A 21,031-nucleotide genomic window follows, 5' to 3' on the forward strand; every position below is an offset into this window, starting at 1 on the left:
TGCTATGCTACTGCGGTGCCAATATAGTAATTGCAGTAGGATACTTGCAATCATTCTACTTTGACACAGCTTTAAAATACAAAGTGAAAGGTTGAAGGACACTACATTGTATGCGCAAAGTCTGTTGGAAATTGAAGTAGCTTTAAACAGGTGAACCTTGGATCCCATTTTTTTTTAAAATGGAAATGTTGGTTGGATCTTCAACAAAGACTCCAGCGGATTTGGAACTTACTGCTAACCTCCATGTCACATATGGAGCTGCCATAGAGAGGTATTCTGTACATATACTTGGATAATAAATGTAATTGTACTTTAAATGTACTTTGAATGACTGTAAACTGCAATTTATTATTTTGAAAATTCATTGTTACTTTTATTTTCTAGAAACAAGAATGAATTATCATATCCAAGTAGAAATTACTTTAAGCACGAGCTTGCGTTGTGACAGTATTCTGTTTAGATGTTCTCTGTTTTGAGATCCTTTCATTTAGTATAGTAACAGTCACGAAAAACACAAGCAAACACAGGAAGGTTAGCCATTCAGAAATTTGTTAAGAAGCCAAGTGGCTATGTGAATGAAAATCCAATGTTTAATAAGGCAATATAAAATCTGTTACCTTATAATAACTTATGATATTTTATATTTGATCCATAGTTATAAAGCAGACCAATATTTTATATATTCTTATATTTTTGTAAATGTTTTGCATACATCTTCTAATTTTTTCCCCCAAAATTAAAAAAGTCACTTTATAGGTGCTTGTGTGATTGACAACTACTGTACATATTGCTAAAAACAGGTTTTGAATTTTTATTAATTGATCATTAGTGGGAAAAAGCTAAGAGGGGTTGGAGTAAACACAAACTCATTTATCATTTGGAGCATAAATGGAAACAAACCTGGTGATATACGCTTGATGTGTCAGAAATACAATTACTGCCTGATAGAATTGTAGGCACAGAAATCACAAAGAATTGGACATTTTTAATTAATAAACTTCTTCAAACTCATCACTGGCAAAGCTAATATTGTGACTCAAAAAGGCACAAATATTTACATATTGGATAACTAAATGCACAGAATTACTTAAGAACGAGAGTTAAAATACATGACTAAATTTATCAGAATCTCAAAGAATTGTGAAGTATTAATTTTTTGTTATTTCCTTTCGTGACAACTACACAATGAAAAGAATGAGAAAAGTGTAGTGAATAAGCAGCCATGTTTTAATTAGAAAGATGGGGCAGGGAGGGGAAAACAGGATAGACCAAACATTACTATGAAATTAGCTGTAAAGGTGGTGACCATCTTGAAATATTCTAGTTCATCTGGTGAAGGTATTCCCACAACATTGTATAATAGAGCGTTCTAAGATTTAGACTTAACAAAAATGCAGGAGTGAAAATGTTTTTCGAAGACGGAATGGTCACAAACTTGGAGGGGCACCGGCAGTTGGTGATGTTCATTCACATGCTGCCTTCTAACTTCTTGGTTATAGAGATCACAGATTTTTAAGGTGTTGTCAGTGTGACCTTGACAACTAACTGCAGCCACAGGGCGAAGGTGCTGGATTTTAAGGGTGGTGAATGTAATGCCAATCAAGAAGAGTTCTTTGTTCTGGAAGGTGTTGAGCTCTCCAAGTGTTGCTTTACGAAGTTTATCATGATCTCAAACAGAGCTAGAAACAGAGACGGGAGAGTAAGTAGTTTCCTGAATTCTATGTAATAGTTTTAATAAAAGAAAACTCTGCCCTCAACCAAAGATATTATCACCTTTTGTATCACTTTTGACTTGTTTGTTTATATTGCAGGTTAAACTATGATAAATCACTTCAAATTACAGCTATATTTCATAACATTGGATTAATATTTAGCACTTGAATAGATTTTCTTTACCTGAATATTTGGCAACTTTTAGCCTATCCTCCCATTCGTCGAATGGTCCCAAACATTTGGACAAGTAAGTCTGAGCACATATGCAGTCCAGAGGTAGAACTTCATTGTTATATCCAACTCGTAGTACAGGATCAACAACTATAAAGCCCGAACCACCTTTTTGTTTGTTTCTTTAAATTAAAGCAAAGTTAATCAGTAAGTCATTCAATGTTTCCAATTGTACATAGAAATATCTTGATTCCTGGGATGCTGAGATTGTCCTGTCAGAACAGACTAAGCAGAATGGGTCTATACTCTCAAGTTTTAAAGAAACATGCAATTCACATGAAGGTTAGTAGAGAAGAGCAGGGAGGATGTTTTCCAGGCTAGGATACCTAGAATCAGGGTTAACAGTCTCAAACTAAGAACAAAAATAATAATTGGTTTATTATTATCACATATACTGAGGTACAGTGGAAAACTTTGTTTTGCATGCCATCCATATTGGTCTTTTCATTACATTGGTACATCAAAGTAATGCAGAAAAAAAAAGATGGATTCAGAACGGAGAAAACAGGAAACAAAAGTCTTCACCCAAGGGTGGTGAATCATTGGAATTGTGGGCTGTGGAGGTTTATTTCACAAAACGTTTCTACAGATCTACTGTGGAAAGCGTTTTAAACTGGCTGCATCACAGACTGGTATGATGGGGCCACTTCACAGGATCAGAGTAAGCTGCAGAGAGTTGTAAACTTGGTCATCTCCATCATGAGCATCCAGGACAACTCCAAGGAGTGATGCCTCAAAAAGGTGGTGTCCATCATTAAGGACCACCATCACCCAGATCATCCCTTGTTCTCACTGATACAATCAGGAAGGAGGTACTGAAACATGAAGGCACATATTCAACGATTCAGTTACAGCTTCACCACCTGATTTCTGAATGGACATTGAACCTATGAACACTACCTCACTACTTTTTTTTATTTCTACTTTCTTTTCTATTGAATTTAACTACTTAATATATAATCAATACTTACTGTAATTCAGTTTTCCCCCTCTATTATGTATTGCATTGTACTGCTGCCACAAAGTCAACAAATTTCATGACATAGGTTGATTCTAAACCTAGAGCACTAGAGCACTACAGCACAGTACAGGCCCTTCGGCCCTCAATGTTGTGCTGACCCATATATTCCTAAAAAAAAGTACTAAACACACATTACCCCATAATCCAATATTTTTCTTTCATCCATGTGCCTGTCCAAGAGGCTTTTAAATACCCCTAATATTTTAGCCTCCACCACCATCCCTGGCAAGTCATTCCAGACACCCACAACCCTCTGTGTAAAAAAAACTTACCCCTGATGTCTCCCCTAAACTTCCATCCCTTAACTTTATACATATGCCCTCTGATGTTTGCTATTCATGCCTTGGGAAGCAGGTACTGGCTAGCCACCCTATCTATGCCTCTCATAATCTTGTAGACCTCTATCAAGTCCCCTCTCATCCTTCTACGCTCCAAAAAGAAAAGTCCCAGCTCTGCTAACTTTGCCTCAATCCAGGCAACACCCTGGTAAATCTCCTTTGCACCCTCTACATAGCTTCCACATCCTTCCTATAATGAGGTAACCGGAACTGAACACAATACCCTAAGTGTGGTCTCACCAGAGATTTGTAGAGTTGCAACATGACCTCTCTACTCTTAAAATTAATCCCCCTATTAATGAAACCTAGCATCCCATAGGCCTTCTTAACTATCCTATCAACCTGTGCAGTGACCTTGAGGGACGTATGGATTTGAACTCCAAGGTCCCTCTGTTAGTCCACACTCTTAAGTAACTGACCATTAACCCTGTACTCAGCCTTCTGGTTTGTCCTTCAAAAATGCATCACCTCACACTTATCTGGATTGAATTCCGGCTGCCACTTTTCTGCCCAACTCTGCATCCTATCTATATCCTCTTGTAACCTTCGACAACCTACAGCTCCATCCACAACTCCTCCAATCTTCATGTCATTCGCAAACTTACTCACCCATCCTTCCACCTCTTCATCCAGGTCATTCATATATTAAAAAAATCACAAAGAGCAGGGTCCCAGGACAGATCCTTGCGGCACTCCACTAGTCACCGACTTCCAGGCAGAATACTTTCCTTCCACTACTACCCTCTGCTTTCTTCTTGCAAGCCAATTTTTTATCCAAACAGCCAAGGTTCCACTGATCCCATGCCTCATGACTATCTGGATGAGACTCTCGTGGGGGACCTTGTCAAATTCCTTGCTAAAATCCATGTAGACCACATCTACCGCCCTACCCACATCAATTTCTTTTGTTACCTCTTCAAAAAACTCAATTAGGTTCGTGAGGCACGACCTTCCCTTCACAAAGCCATGTTGACTATCCTTGCGTAGACTGTACTTCTCCAAATGCTCGCAGATCCTATCCTTAAGAATCCTTTCCAATAGTTTGCATACCACTGACGTAAGACTCACCGGTCTATAATTCCCAGGATTCTCCCTATTACCTTTTTTAAACAAGAGAACTACATTTGCCATTCTCCAATCCTCCGGCACCTCCCCTGCAGCCAAAGAGGATTCAAAGATCATGGCTACTGCTCCAGCGATCTCTTCTCTCACTTCCCACAGCAACCTGGGGTATATCATGTCCAGCCCTGGGGACTTATCAATCTTGATGTTCTTAAGAAGATCCAACACTTCTTCTTCCTTAATCATATTGTCCAGCACACAGGCCTGTTCTATTTCGACCTCACCCTGATCAAGGTCCTTTTCTCTCGTGAATACTGAAGCAAAGTATTCATTTAGGACCTCCCCAACCTCCTCCGCCTCCAGGCACATGTTGCCTTCTTTATCCTTTAGTGGCCCCACCTTCATTCTTGTCATCCTTCTGTTCTTCACATACGCATAGAACGCCTTGGGGTTCTCCTTAATCCTACATGCCAAGGCCTTCTCATGCCCCCTTTGAGCTCTCCTAAATCCTTTCTTAAGCTCCTTCCTGGCTACCCTATAATTCTCAAGAGCCCCTCCTGCTTCCTATATCTAACATATGCTTCCTTCTTCCTCTTGACGAGTTGCTTCACGTGTTTCATCAGCCACGGTTCCCTTTTCCTACTATTTTTTCCTTGTCTCAGTGGGGACAAACCTATCCTGAACCCAGCACTAGTGGTCCCTAAACTTCCTACACATGACTTCTGTGCTTTCACGCTTGAACATCTGTTTCCAATTTACTCTCGCTAGTTCCTGCCTCATCCCTTCATAGTTAGCCCTTCCCCAGTTAAGCACTTTCCCATTTTGTCTGTTTTTATCCTTTTCCATAGCTATGCTGAAGCTAAGGGAGTTGTGGTCACTCTCACCAAAATGCTCCCCCACCAAGAGGTCTTCCACCTGACCAGGTTCATTACCCCGAGCTAGATCCAGTATGGCCTCTCCTCTCATTGGCCGGTCCACATACTGTGTCAGGAATCCTTCTTGAACACACCTGACAAATTCAGCCCATCTATCCCCCTTGCTGTCAGGAGGTGCCAGTCAATATGAGGGAAGTTGAAATCACCCATAACTACAACCCTGTATTTCCTGCACCATTCTAAAATCTGCTTGCTTATCTGCTCCTCGGTGTCCCAAAGGCTATTTGGGGGCCTACAGACTACTCCCAGCACAGTGATTGATCCCTTCCTATTTCCAACTCAGTGGACCCTCCCTCTGCAGTGTCCTCACTTTCTATAGCCGTGATACTAGCCCTGACCAGTAATACTACTTCCCCCCATCTCTTCTACCTCCCATCCTATTCCTTTTAAAACACCTAAACCCCGGTACCTGCATCAGCCAATCCTGCCCTTCCTCCAGCCAAGTTTCAGTAACTGCCACAACATCGCAGTTCCACGTACTGATCCACGCTCTAAGTTCATCCCCTTTATTCCTAATACTCCTAGCGTTGAAATCGACACATTCCAACCCCTCTAACTGGCTACATTTATATTTCTGATTTGCTGACCATACTAAGATGGATCAATAGATTACTGGATATTATGGAAATAAGGGAGTTAACATATGAAAGTGGTAGCCAGTTTAAAGTTACGCCATCATTTTTAATGGCAGAGGAGGCACAACACCTACTCCTTCTTCTATTTCTCTTTGTATTCCAAATTTGTTCAATTCATTGCCACACACATGCGGCTGTTGAGGAATAATTTCTAGCCCTCCACCATCAGATTTCTATACAGTCAATGAACCAAGCTATGAATACCACCTTACTATTTTTGCACTACCTAATTTTTAAAAATTTATATATATGAAGTTGTAATTTATATTTTATGTATTGCACTATAATGCTGCCGTAAAACATGGACTTTCCTGACATATGTCAGTGATATTAAATCCGATTTAGACTCTCTGATACTTTCCAGTCAATTGGCTTGTAGTCACTCACTGCTTGGATCTAATAAGCAAAAACAAGCAGGATTAGAGGAAAAGTTTTGAACCACAGCCCAGAATAGTTCAGCAGCCTTAGCAGAGAGAATTGGAAGGACAACACTAATTATAATTGTGAAATCATTTTTACAGGTTAATTGCTTGCTTATGAAATGAAGGAAATATTCATTTGAGCTCACCCATAGGTAAAATAAAACTGAAATGATCCAGAAATCTGAAGGTTGATTGCACAGAATTTATCAGAGTCATCTCCTCCTGTTGTATTGTGCCACTCAAGTAAATGAAATCGATGGCGGTCAAAGGTTCCTCTGTCGACTGGATAGCTTGTGTGCACGTGGATATCTTCCCCTTGTAAAGATGGTCCAAGCCGAAACTGCAGTTCATACCCTTGAAGACAAAAGATAGAACAAGTGTTGTTTTGGTTGGAACTCATCTAGCTTGGCTGCACAACAACAAATCTAACTATTTGCATGCTGCTCCCTACTCAAGCACACCCTCTCCTCACATTCCTATATTCATTTCATATTTACCAGCTCACTTTTGAATGTTAGTGAATGCACCTCCAACAATTTTGCCGTTAGTACTATTATTCCAAGCAAACTCATCACCAAACTCCAGACCCAGGGAATCAATGTCTCCCTCTACAACAAGATCCTTGACTCCCTGACCAACAGACTGCAATCTGCAAGTTCAGGCAGCAACACCTCCACCACGATTATCCATAAGGTTGTGTCCTCAGTTCCCGACTCTACCCCCGTACACTTGGGACTATGAGGCCAAATTCTCCCCTAACCCCATCTGCAAGTTTGCAGATGATACTACTGCAGTGGGTCACATCTCAAATAATGATGAGTCAGAGTGCAGGAAGGAGTGACGTGGTGTCCTTTCCCTTGATGTCAGCAAAATAAAAGAGCTGGTTATTGACGTCAGAAAAGAGGGTCCTGTCTACATCAATGGGGTTAAGGTTGAGAGGGTTGAAAGCTTCGAGGTCTCAACAGCCTGTTCTGGTCCAACCATGTTGATGTCATGCCTTTTCTTCCACAGGAGGCGAAGGAAGTTTGGCACCTCCCCATTGACTCCTACCAATTTTTAATTCAAGTTTCAAAGTACATTTATTATCAAAGAATGTATAAATTATACAATCTTGAGATTTGTTTGCTTATAGGCAGTTGCAAAGCAAGGAAAAACAAAAGAACCCAATTAAAAAAATAAGACCTACAGAGAAAGAGAGGGAAAAAAAAGAGCAAATCATATAAATGATAGAAGTGAGTAACAACAGCATTCCAAACCAGAATTGAGTCCTTAGATCCAAATCCCCAGAGTAGGCCCAAAGGCCAGGTATTCAGTTCATCATATTACCCGGGAAAATTGCCGCAAAGTTCGCAGACACAAAGCACGTCAGCTAGGAGCAGTCTCACACGCCTTACTGTCGCAGACAGAGAAGCCCCTAGTCTACCTGGGCCAGCGTTTAAATTGTCTGAACCTCGCTCCATCATGCACCACAAGAAGCATTCTATCTGAATGCATAACCCCTTGGCATGGCAACTACTCTGTATGGGACAGCAGAGCTATGGACATAACTCAGCACATCATATTGTCTGATCATTTGTCCTGCACTTTCCTGCATAGAGGCAGAGGCTAAAGAACAAGGTTCCAAATACAAGGTCAATAAATAGGTGGTCATAGGAGGCAGAGGAGTGGCTACAGGAATGCATCGAGTCGGCGGACTGGGCCGTGTTCAAGGACATCAGAGCATCTGAACAAATATGTCAGGGACCTTATAAAAACAGTCGTGGACGATTGTGTCCTAACAAAATCATTGAGAGTCTTCTCCAACCAAAAGCCCTGGATGAACCAAGAGATCCGCAATGGCATTAAGGTACGGCAACTAAGTAAAGTATAGGAGGTCCAGCTGCGACCACTGGAAAGTCATCTAACATGTGAAGTGACAATTCTGGACTAAATCTGAATCACAGAAGGATGCTCAACAGCTGTGGCAGGGCTTAAATGCTGTCAGCTCTTACAAAGTGAAACCAAGCAACATAAGTGACAGTAAGGTTTCACTTCTAGATGAGCTCAATGCGTTTTATGTGCGCTTTGACTGTCCAAACATGGAGGCATCTTCAAGAACTCCCAAAGCCCCTGACAACCCTGTGATTTCAGTTTCTGAGGCTGACGTGGGAACATCCTCAGGAAGGTGAACCCATGAAAAGCATCTGGCCCAGACGGGGTACCTGACTAAGTACTGAAGACCTGTGCTGATCAACTGGCCGGAGTGTCCACTGATACCTTTAACCTCTCGCTTTGGCAGTCTGAGGTACCCACCTGCTTCAAGCGGGCTTCAATAATACCGGTACCCAAGGAGTACGTGATTACCTACCTCAATGACTATCATCCAGAAGCACTTATATCCACTGTGATAAAATATGTTGAGAAGTCGGTGATGAAATATACCAACTCCTGCCTAGGAGCAATTTGGATCCACTCCAATTTGCCTACCAGCACATCAAGTGCTATTTCATTGCTTCTTCACTCAACCCTGGAATATGCGGACAGCAAAGATGCTTTCATCAGGATGCTCTTCATTGACTACAGCTCTGCATTCAGTACTATCATCCCCTCAGAACTAATCAATAAGCTCCAAGATCTTGGCCTCAATACCTCCTTGTGCAACTGGATCCATGATTTTCTCACCTGCAGACCCCAGTCAGTTTGGATTGGCAACAAAATCTCCTCCACAAAATCCATCAGCACAGGTACACCACAAGGCTGGGTGTTTAGCCTCCTGCTCTACTTGCTTTATACTTATGCCTGTGAGGCTAAGCACAGCTCTAATGCCATATTCAAGTTTGCTGACGGCACACAGTCGTTGACTGAATCAAAGGTGGTGATGAATAAGCATGTAGGAGGGAGATTGAAAATTTGGCTGAGTGGTTCCACAACAACAACCTTTCACTCAATGTCAGCAAGACCAAGGAGATGATTATTGATTTCAGCAGTAGGAAATTGAAGTCCATGATTCCCTGATTGGGGATCAGAGTTGGAGAGGGTCTTTAAATTCCTCGGTGTTATCATTCCAGAGGAATTGTCCAGCATGAAAGCCCCATTACAAAGAAAGCATGGCAGCACTCCTTTCTTAGAAATTTGTGAATATTCGTCATGTAATTTAAAACTTTGACGGCCTTCTAGATGTGCAGCGGGGTGTATAGTGACCAGGTACATCACAGCCTGGTATACAAATACCAATGTCTTTGAATGGAAAAGCCTATATGAAGTAGTGGATACAGCTCCGTCCATCACGGTTAAAGCCCTCCCCACCACCCAGGTCACACTGTCTTCTTGTTGCTGCCATCAGGAAGAATGTATAGGAGCCTCAGGAGCCACACCACCAGGTTCAGAAATTATCCCTCAACCATCAGGCTTTTGAACCAGAGGGGATAACTTCACTCAATGTCATCCATCCCAATACTAAACTGTTCCCACAACCTATGGACTCATTTTTAAGAATTCTTCATCTCATGTTCTCAATACTTATTGTTTATTATTATTATTATGTTGCTTTTTTTTTGTTGTTTCTTTATATTTACTGTCAATGCCCACAAGAAAATGTATCTCAGGGTTGTATATGGAGGGACATATGTACTTTGCTTTGAACTTTGGAACCACAGTCCCTCTATAGACTTCTCAGTGCCCCAGTAAAGCAGCCAGCTTAATCAAAACCCTACCCAGCCCAAACATTCTCTCTTCTCCCCTCTCTCATCGGGCAGAAGCCTGAAAGTACACACCACCAGGATCAGGGTCAGCTTTGTTATCAGACTCCTGAGTGGACATCTTGTTGGATAAAATGGACTCTTGACGGCACAGTTGAGCTCGTTATGATCTTGCTCTTTATCATTTACCTGCTCTGCACTTCTTTGGTAGCTTTTAAGCTTAATTCTGCATTGTTATTGGTTTACCTTATACTACCTCAATGCACTGTGTAATGACTTGATCAGTACAAACAGTATGCAAAATAATCTTTTCACTGTATCATGGCACATGTGACAATAATAAATCAAAACTTGTAATCACCTTGGCAGTGTACTCCAGACCCCAGCCTCTTTGGCTCAAAACTATTTTCTTCCTCCGAGTTCATTCATTTAACTCTACACTGCCTGGGATCTTGGCACCTCTGCTGTAGCTTTTATACTTGAGATCAAACTGGTGTTTTATGAAAGGTACATTACAGCTAATTTAGAAGGGCTGCTGCTAAGGATATTAAAAATTGTCTAGTTTTTCCAGGAGGGTCCCAAGACCTTTTTACATACTTTTTTAGCTGAATCATGAGTAGCTTCTCAGTTTAAAATCTAATCCAATGAAAAACACACAATATGGTGTATCAGGCAGATAAGTGTGTCAATCCTTGAAAAGATTTCAGCCCTGTGGTTCAGAGGCAATAATTCAAGTTCAGCATCACTTGTGCCATCAGGACATACCAATGCAATTCACAATTAAAATACTTGTTAAATTCGACTCCATTAAAATGTACAAAATGCAGCTCTCAATCAATGCACAATAATGTACAGCAAATACAATTACAAGTTCAAGCTTATGATCATATATACATGTACTGCCAAATGAAATCACAATCTTCCGGACCAATGTGCACAACACAGCACGTATAACTCACACAAAGTAATATTACCTCAAACAAGTTAACAAATAATAACATATATTCCAGACCAACAGTCTCTTTACCCCCACCCCACTATTAACTCAAGTGAATGTTCTTCACTTCAAGAATGATGAATCTCTGAAAAGGCTAGTGGAGGCTCACCATTGAGTCTAACCAGATATTGATAGATGATTTATATATCTCTATGGAATGAAGGGATATAGAGGTAGATTGTGTTAACAGTGAAAGTTCAACAACCAGTTCTTTTGGAACGTAGTCTTTACTTGGTCCCTACATCAAGATGGCACCAGCGAACAATCATTCCTCAGGTGACATCTTTCAGATAGCCAAACTGATCAATTATTCCACTTTTTCTACGCCCTCTGCTTGTTCTTTCTGTCTTGTTTGTGTTTCGGAGACTACTGGAGACTGACGTGCAGTTTGAAGTTCGATCAAGTGTTCCGGAGCTCTGCTGTCCCTGGGGAGGACCACGAGTACGGGCTGCCTCTTGCAGAGCACCACAAATGGGGCACGGGGCTATGGTCGACTCCGTTTCAAAGCGTTGAAGATTGAGGCATCAAGGCGGATGCGGAGGGCATTAGTGGTGGCTCTCTACGGAGGCCACGGGTCGACAGCGGTTGCTAGCCACTGCCGACGGCGGCTGTTGCTTTTTTGTGTGTGGTAGAGGGGGTTGGGGGTTGGGGGTTTGGTGCTGGTGTTGCTGTTTTTTTTGCAGAGCAGGACGTTGGGAGTTTGACATTGTTGTCACTGGGGTTTTTTGCGAGGGAGGGGGTTCGGGATTTGGGGTTTGTTGTTCCAGCTGCCATTTTTCATGTGTGAGATGTGTTCATATTTTTGTACAAGGGAGGGGGTTGGGGATTGGGGGGGTTGCTGTCCCAGCTGCTGTTTTTCATGTGGGAGATGTGTTAGTTTTTTGTGCGAGGGAGGGGGTTGGGGGCTTGGGGTTTGTAAGTTTTGTTTCTTTTTCCTTTTCATGCGGGGGGGGGGGATGATGTCTTTTCTTTCAATGACCCCTGTGGCTTTTCTCTATTTCATGGCGATTTAGAGCAGACAAATACCAGAGTTGTATTGTACATGCATACTTTGAAAATAAGATGTAGTTTTGAACTTTTGCTGCATTTCCCGATTTCATTCATCACAAGTATATCTTCAACTCCGCCATGTACTGTCCCAAACCTGGATGCAAAAGGAGGAGGGTTGGGCATGGGGCTACAACCCCATCCTATAAAAACGGAGCGTTACAGAATGATCTTAAGACCTCATCCCTGGAGCAGAAAGGATCTTTCATGGGCTACATCCCCGCCAGCCTTTCAGTCCTTCCAGGACAGGGAACTCTGGCGAGCAGCTGTTGGCACCTATGCCCCAGTAGGGATGGTTGGCTTACAAAGAAGTAGTAGTATGTCTCTTTTAGGAAACGGACAAGACCTATGCATGATATCCCAGATGCAGCCTCACTGTGGCTCTATAGAATTACATCAATCTATTTGCAATGAAGGCCAAACTACTATTTTTCCCTATTAATTGCCTTTTGAGACTGCACAGTAAGTTACAGTAATTCATATACAAGTATACCCAAGATTCCTTTAAAACTTACATCTTTCAGTGCCTCACCCTTAAAAATTTTCTTTTTTTTTTTAAATAAAGTAAATGAATATGCATCTTTCCATTTTAAAGGCCTTCTGCCAAGCTCTTGTTCACTCACCCAGCCTGTCTATATCCAAGACTCCTCTCTACATCTTGCTCAATCAACACTGTCACCTAGGTTTGCATTATCAGTAATCTAGATATATTACATTGGATCCTTTCATCCAGATTAATGAAAGAGGTTAGGTATAGCTGGAGGTTACCACCATTTACTATGGTAATCTTCTGGTCACAACTTTCCAAGCCAGAAATGACACTTTTATTCCCACTGTTTTATTTTGACTATTAATTAATTCTCACTCCACACCATTAACCAGAAACTATGTGCCATAACTGTGCTTATCACCTCAGGCAACATTCAATAGAATGGTCTTCTGGAAGCAGGGATGCACTCTAACAACTGGTTTCTTCTTAACTATTCTGCTGGTTTCAGTTCCAACACAGTCCTCCAGATTTGTCAAGGAAATTTTCGTTATAAACTAATGACAACTCAACCCAGTTGCACTATTATTTTCCAACTGCCTCTTTTTGTCACTTACATCATAGGTTGTAGAATTTTTTCAAAGTACTGGCATCAGGTTAGCTGATCCACAATTCCATGATTTTTCTCCCCTTCCTTTCTTAAATAATCAGATTACATTTACTACTTTCCAATTTGTGAGAACTGTTATAGGATCTATGAAAATTTGGATAATTGGTATGTACTCGACTTTCAAAACTATTTCTTTGAAAATCCTGGGATGAAGGTTATCAGGTGCCGGGGGCTTAGAGATTTTAGCACAATAATTCCCACAGTTCAAGTTTACAAATGCCCATTTCTTTGTGTTCTCCATTTTCTCTAAATCTGTAGTTCTCCACCACTTTTAGGAAGATTCTGCAGCTTCTTCCCTGAAGGCTGATCATTTCCTGAAACATTATCTATAAAACATTGAATCATACTAATGGACCACAGTGACTTCCATGATTAATTTCTCTGTCATGTTCTTATCCTGTCTCATTCATTAAGGAAACATTAACTTTTGCTAATCTTTTCTTTCTTTGATAAAATATGGAAACAGATTGTAAAAGCTATGTTTCATTGTTTCTCACTGGCCTGCTTCTATATAAAAAAAATCTACTTCTCCTTTCCTTAACAATGTCTTGATCCCGGCCAGCTGGTGGCGCAATGGCATCGGCGCTGGACCCGGGAGTGGAGGATCCCGGGTTCGAAACCAGTCAGGTCTGCTCCCAAGTACGCTTTCCATCCGTGCCGGGTTGAGTGTCGAGTTTGCAACTCAACCTCGTAAGATAAAGGGAAAATACTGCGAGGATGTCTGTGTGAGGAGTGGTGCGCCATACAGTCTCTCTCTCTCTCGCTCCGTGCCTTGTAAAAGCCATGAAAAAGACATCATCACAGACACACGCACAGACTCGCACGCATGCAGGCACACACACCAAAAAAAAAGTCTTGATCCTCTTTTGTTGAAACTTGAATGTTTTCCCTATCTTCAAACTTACTGCTTCTGGAAAAAACACAAGACGTTTCCTTTAGTTCAGTACCATCCTTGATTACTCTTCATAGCCAAAGCTAGATCACTTTTCCTGTTATTTTGTTTTGCCTTGAAAGAAATGTATATGATTTTAAAACCACAAGTCAACTCCTTAAAACTTACCTATTGTTAGGTTACTATCATACCTTTTGATTTAGTTTCAAAGGACTCAAAGTATATTTATTATCAAATTATGTATGCAGTGTACAACCGTGAGATTAGTCTTCCACAAACAGTAATGAAACAAAGAAAAGCACAGAACACTAAGAAAAACATCAAACAATTCCATGCAAATGGCAACTAAAAGAATGAACATTAACATAGAATATAAAACACAAAAACAAAAGAGTCCATATTCAGTTCAGCTCAGCGTTTATCCTTTGATTCAAAGCCCCAAAAAACACATCATAATGTGAACAACAGTCCAGTCCACAAATCGTGGATATTAAATCTTGCTCTGGCACCATCCTCCGACAGCATTGAGGGAGGAGTGATCATTTGAACGCAGGGACCTTCCTTTAATAGCAGCGAGTGAGAGAGACAGAGACACACTGTCACATGCAGACACCTTCTTTGGCAGCAGCGAGCAAGGGGATGGTAGATAGCGCTGAACACTTGCTTCCCTTTGCCATGCACCTCAATATTTTCAATTCTTTTTGAGGCTTTAATCAGTGAGATCAGTAAGAAACGTAGTCGATCATGGGCCCTTGTTCCACCTCCAAGCTTCCTGGCCTCTAGTGTCCCTGAACCCTCTTGGAGACAGCAAAGTGCCAGATTGCTTAATTGGCCCAAAAACCCATCAAACTGTAGATCACAGGCTCCAAAAGTACCAGAACGAAATTTGATTTGAAAGAAAAAGAAAATGTAGAAGTGAAAGAAGCAGTTTTGTGGACCATCTTGAGGATGTTCACCCGTGGTAGTGTTGTTCGCTGGCACCATCTTTGTCAAGTTCTATCTACCGAAGGTAGCACACTCCTTCATAGTTTGAGCAACACACACAAAATGCTACAAAAGCTCAGCAAGTGAGACAGCATCATGGAGAGGAATAAACAGTCAACATTTTAAGCCGAGTCCCTTCATCAGGAATGGAAAGGAAGGGGCACGGAAGCTGGAACTCCAAAACTTACTTTATTCAGGTACAATAACTTGGTTTCAACTGAACTAAATTACTATCCAATTTCATTAAAAAGTAGTGGGTTTTTGTGCATGTAGTTCATTAATACCTGTGCCTGTACCCAAGGAATCCAAAGCCCTTCCCCCTGTACCATCTTTTTAGCATGTCTGTTCTCCTATTTCTATACTCAGTGTATCTGAAGATTGCCAGACTTGACGTCCTGCTTCGGAATTCCTTTTCTAACTTCTTGAAATCTTCCTGCAGGATGTCATCCTTTTTTTTTAAAAAATCAGTGTCATTAGTACTGAAATGGACTTTTGGCAGTTCACCCTCTCTGAAACTTCATGCAGCCATCCAATAATATGATATCTTCATCCCTAGCGCTGGGAGGAATACACGATCGCAGAATTATGCCTGCAGAAATGCTGATCGATAGAATATACCACCCTCAAAGCATAGAATCCCCTGCAACTATTCACCTCCTAATCTTTACCCTCTCATAGAAAGTTGAGCCACTCAATGTAGCCTTAGCTCTTCCTTGGAATCTCCTAGAAGACCTGTCTATTTTTATTTCCTCCATCTGTTCTATCTCTGCCAGTACTCCAGTTGCAGGTTGGAAGTTTCCCAAAACATTACACACAAACTACTTGAACACACGGATAGATCATAGCGACCTCAGCTGCCCCTCAAGCTTCCAAGCCCCTGATAATCCAGTTCCTTCCTTCAGCTGTATATATTCATCAAATTAATTTCCCGATAAAAATGATTAAAACTATTAGTATTACATTATTTACTGTTTTATGTACCCTAAACAAAGTTTTATGAATCCCTGGCCTTTTGTTTAAAGCAGTTTCCTTTTCCCATGTTCCTTTTAAACTCTCTGGGGCTCTGTCTCCTGCACTTCATTCAAGAACGCAACACAGCACAGGATCAGACCCCTCAGCCCATGATGCATGTGCCCCCCCCATGATGTCAATCAAAACTAACAGTCTATATTCCTCCACTCCCTGTCAGTTCATGTGCCTGTTTAAATGCCTCCTAAAGATTGTTATTGTATCTGCTGCCACTGCTTCTCATGGTAGTATACACCAGACACTTATTGTTGTCTCAACGACCTGCCTTGTAAATCTCAATTAAACTTAAATCTCCCACCTTACCTTATAAGCTGCAATTGAAATTACACAACTAACGTGCATTTGCCCTAAGTGGGGACCAAAAGCAGACTTCAATGATAAATGCACAGAACCCTAACCATTAAACCACAAGAAACTGTAACAAGTTTCTTTTTCCTGAAGAATGACAATGGCCTTGAGGAAAGAGAGAGAATTTAACAGGCAAACTAGTGTTGAAAAGGAAGAGGTTAGTACTTGCACAAAAGAGCAACCTATAATGTTAGTTACTTCCTGTGCCAATGAGGGAAGTAATTTGGGTAACAGCCGATCACAGATCGGCAAGAAGTTTGTTCTGAACACAAGATCACAAGCTGGCCCAATCGGGCAAAATTCAAAAGAAGCTGGAGGGAGATGCCTTTTTGTTGGAGGAGTTACAGGATGTCCTGCTCTACAGACTCAACAGCTCTGAAACTTTGACTCTCACCCCCAAATACGTCTAACATCCCCTGCCCTTTTCCCCAATTAGCTTCGAGATAAAAATATCTACACCTATAAGTTCTTCTTCATTTATGGATGGTTGAGCATGCTGTGGAGTAGGGGAAAGCAGGGCAAGTGCAAAGCAATGTATTCTGGTCAACGTTTCAAACTATGTTTAACTATAGCAGGCCTTTCAGATTTGGAACAGGTTCAGGTACAGGAACCCATGCTATGGGCAGAACAAAATTACGAAGCTGAAAAGCCCTGCTATCTGAACAAGTGCACTGATTCAGGTTGGGAAATCATTAAGGTTAAAGAGAACAGGAAAGAAGGCAGTAATGACAAAAAGGTTCATCACGCAGTACTTCAACGTTATATAGATTGTCCCAGGAAGAAATCTGCCACTTCAAAGTTTCCAATTAGAATCAGGTTTGATAAACAACAGAGTGCATAGCCAAGAGAGACTGTAACCACTAACCCTATGAATACAATCCACAGTGTTTGCTGAAAGCAAAAAAAAAATTAAACAGCACCTGATATATTATAAGCCAACTACTGGACAGTGAACTTCTGTGATAGCAGTTTTACTATTGGTCATTGACATCATCATCATGCGCCCTGTCCTATGACATAGGTGATCTTCTCACCATGATTGTTTTTGGCAAACTTTTCTACAGAAGTGGTTTGCCATTGCCTTCTTCCGGGCAGTGTCTCTACAAGACGGGTGACCGCAGTCAGTATCAATACTCTTCAGAGATTGTCTACCTGGCGTTAGTGGTCGCACAACCAGGACTTGGGATATGCACCAACTGCTCATCTTGATCAAAGGTGACCTGCAGGCTAGCAGAGGGAAGGAGTGCCTTGCACCTTCTTCGGTACAGACCCCGTCCAAATTGACACTGACACTGAGTCATTGACACTACTCCCAAATTAGACCGAGCCACAAGCTATCTATGTCCACATCTAAAACATGCTTTAAAAAGTGCATCTGCTGATATGCCTGTACCAAAGGTTTTTAACGTGCAAATGTGTCAGAAACCGGAAGCAATCAACACTGGAACTAGACGTTGAAACAATGGTCCTTACAGGCAAAACGCTAAATAAATGTCAGCTAACACGCACAAGTTCAACTCAGTTCTGCCAGTTCTTTTATCTGAGCTTGCAACAGATGTCTGCATAGGAACACCGGCTATTAGATACACACTAACCTTGTTTGAGACGAAAAAGCGTTCTTTCGAGCTTGTCGAAGCGATTTAAGTGAAGAATTCGAACTTGTTTAGGATGCTGCATGTTTCAATGTTAAACGTAACGTTTCTCCCCAGCAGAAAGTAAACAAGGTTAAATCAGCAACCCCTAAAAACACACATAAAATGGACAGTATGTCAAATGGACGATTCCCTACCATAAACATTTTAACATTATAAGCACCAGCGGAGTAGGCGAAAAGCAAGGAAAGACTGTTACATTGAACGGCAGCAACACCAGCCCCAGCTACGCTCAACTAATTTCCTCCCAAAGGGCCGTTGGCTTGAGAAACGTTAAATTAACGGCGAGCTGGATTCAGTAACAGCCACTGGTTGATTGGTGCAGGCGCAGTAGGTTAACATTATCACTCAAACCACTGACTTCATGGCTACTGCGATCTACAGGGGGAGCGATCACTCCCCATCGCAGCCTCTGTGGGACAGTTTGTACGAATATAAATATAGGAGATTCTGCAGATTCAAACATTCAGAAATTATCAACGTATGTATGCAGCTTACACCCCTGAGATTCGATACTGGAAATCCAGAGTAATATACACAAAAATGCTGGAGGAACTCAAAAGGTCAGGCAGCATCTATAGAGAGGAAAAAACAGACCGTTTGCCTGTCTCAGCCCGAAACTTCGACTGTTTTCTATTTTCCATGGATGCTGCCTGACCTGCCGAGTTCCTCTAGCACTTCTTGTGTGTGTTGCTCTGGATTTCCAGCAACTGCAGATTTTCTCGTGTTTGTGACCTTTTGCCTGACCTGCTGAGTTCCTCCAGCACTGTGTGTGTATCGTTCTGTACGACCACACCGCTGAATTGTGGACAACTCCCACCAATCCCTTACACCCACTCGGGCTCTCTCCATCTTCTGACCCCCTCCAGCACACCCTAATCCAATACTCATCATGAGATCTTTCTCTACCCTCTGACATGCCCCATACTAATCCCGAGCCTTCTAAATCCCCTGACCCTCTCAACTCATATCGACTTCTCAGTATACCCCTGAATCAATCAATAGTCATTCGCGGTTCAATCTATTCTCTGACCATCGCTTCCCACCCTTACCCAGCACCGGGCTCTCTCTACCCTCTAATTTCCAAGTGCATCCCTCCCCAGCTCTCTGATTCCCTCTCACACACTCATCACGGGCTCTTTCTACCCTTTGATCCTCTTTATCTGCCTCCCGCCGTATTCACCCAGGGTTCTCTTTGCTCGCTATCCCTCTTTTGTCATGCCTGTATTTTACTACTGTCACAAAACAAATTTCACGACTGTCAGTGGAAATAAACTCGATTCTGATATACCCTCAGACTCGAGCTCTCTGATCCCCACGTCCTTCGGCTTCTCTAGCACCTGCCAATGCCCCCTCCTCCCAGCCTTCCTCCCTCTCCATTGCCCCTCCACCCCCCACAACTCACTCCCAGTTCTGACCCGCCAAATTCTTGCCGTTGACCCAGTTCTTTCTGCTCTCTCCAGATACCTTCCCGTTGCCACCTCAGATCATCCCGCTCTGACCCTCAAAGTCACCCAAAACCAACGCCTGACCTGGGCCAGATCTCTCAATCCACCGTCCCGGGTCCCCAGCTCAGCCCCGGCCGCTCGGGTCTGGGATTACGCCTCTGGCAGCACCTCCTCTGCAAGAACAGGACCTGTCTCTCAGTTGTCGCCTCCTCGGATGAAGCTGACTCCTGAGCAACGGAAAGGGAGGCTGGTGCAACACCGGGTACGTTCTACCCAGTCAGATAGACCCGATGCCCCACTCAGGCCTAGAGAAGGGCGAGCGCCGCCATGTTTATGCGGGGCAGAAAAAGGCTCCGCCCACTAACCTGCAGTCATAGCTTCAGACTCTAAAGTTCAGACATTGCTCGCTCCAGCTGCTGTCCTTTTTCTCTACTCGGCTGTTTCCCATTTCCCACAACTTGGCATCTTTTGCAGTGAAATGTAATGCGGCTCCCCCACTCTCACTGTGGGCCAGTCTACTGTGATGTCACTGTTGTAACATCATGACTGTAAATTGCGATTGATGAAGGTCACATTTATTAGGGGCTTTACAGTGCAGAATTACATTGATATTGCAGCATAGTAATAATTACTTCGCGGCTGAGCAATTTCCAAGGGACAAATGTAGCACCCGTATCATCAAAGTAGGGAGGAAATGCGCAATCTGTGCACAATTCTGATAATGTGGCTTTCTAAGGCTTAAAAATCTCGATCTCAAGTCTGCCACTACAGTTTTTAAGATTAGGTGGAGACCTGACATGAAGTGAAAGAGTAGTTTTTTTTTAAAGCTGCATATGTTAAAAGCCTGAAGTAAAAACAGAAATACAGGAGATATTTAGGTCAGACTGTATCTGCAGAGAGGGAAGCATCTTAGCCAAACACAAACACAAAATGCTGGAGGAAGTCAGCAGGTCAGACACATCTATGGGCGGGAGTAAACAGTCGACGTTTAGGGCGGAGATCTTTCATCAGGACGGATAAGGAAAGGGGAAGAAGCCTGAAAAAGATGGTAAGGGGAGGGGAAGAAGTACAAGATGCAAGGATGAAAGTGAAGCCAGGTGTAGGGAAGGTTGGGTTGCTGGGGGACGGGGTGGGGGTGATGAAGTAAGAAATTGGGAGGTGATAAGTGTTCTTGTAAATTTAATAGCGCTTGCAGACCAACATAAGGTATATTAGTGCCACGTACCAAGGTAGAGTGTGGAGTAAGAAGAGAGGAAGAATACCCACTAACCTCCCCCCATCCCAAATAACATCAATAAGTCTAATGCTTTTCAGAATGTCAAACACGCAGTTATATACATTACGATGGCAGAGATATCCTAACAAACTTTCCATGTTAAACTGTGTCTGTCCCAAAGATCTTAATTTAGCAATTAGACCTTACCTTCGCACCTTGTAGGAACT

The 21,031-nt window shown here is 42.2% G+C and overlaps 1 protein-coding gene across 3 annotated transcripts in view; it reads right to left on the minus strand.

Annotated features, from left to right (window-relative positions):
• Positions 1 to 20,091, minus strand: part of agla (amylo-alpha-1, 6-glucosidase, 4-alpha-glucanotransferase a) — a 99,767-nt gene extending 79,676 nt beyond the window's left edge. Inside the window, exons 1-4 of one of the 3 annotated variants that reach the window (XM_063064578.1) lie at positions 19,954 to 20,091; positions 18,084 to 18,228; positions 6,504 to 6,711; positions 1,897 to 2,066 (exon numbers count right to left, since the gene is read on the minus strand). In XM_063064578.1, coding sequence (XP_062920648.1) covers positions 1,897 to 2,066; positions 6,504 to 6,711; positions 18,084 to 18,165 — 460 coding nt within the window. In that variant the 5' untranslated portion in view covers positions 18,166 to 18,228; positions 19,954 to 20,091. Of the gene's footprint in view, positions 1 to 1,896; positions 2,067 to 6,503; positions 6,712 to 18,083; positions 18,229 to 18,339; positions 18,471 to 19,672; positions 19,932 to 19,953 lie in introns of those variants that run through there. The other 2 variants (XM_063064576.1, XM_063064577.1) reach the window with 2 other exon arrangements.
• Positions 20,092 to 21,031: the final 940 nt, after the last annotated feature.

Source organism: Mobula hypostoma, chromosome 12 (assembly GCF_963921235.1).
Source record: "Mobula hypostoma chromosome 12, sMobHyp1.1, whole genome shotgun sequence".
Lineage (NCBI taxonomy): Eukaryota > Metazoa > Chordata > Chondrichthyes > Myliobatiformes > Myliobatidae > Mobula > Mobula hypostoma.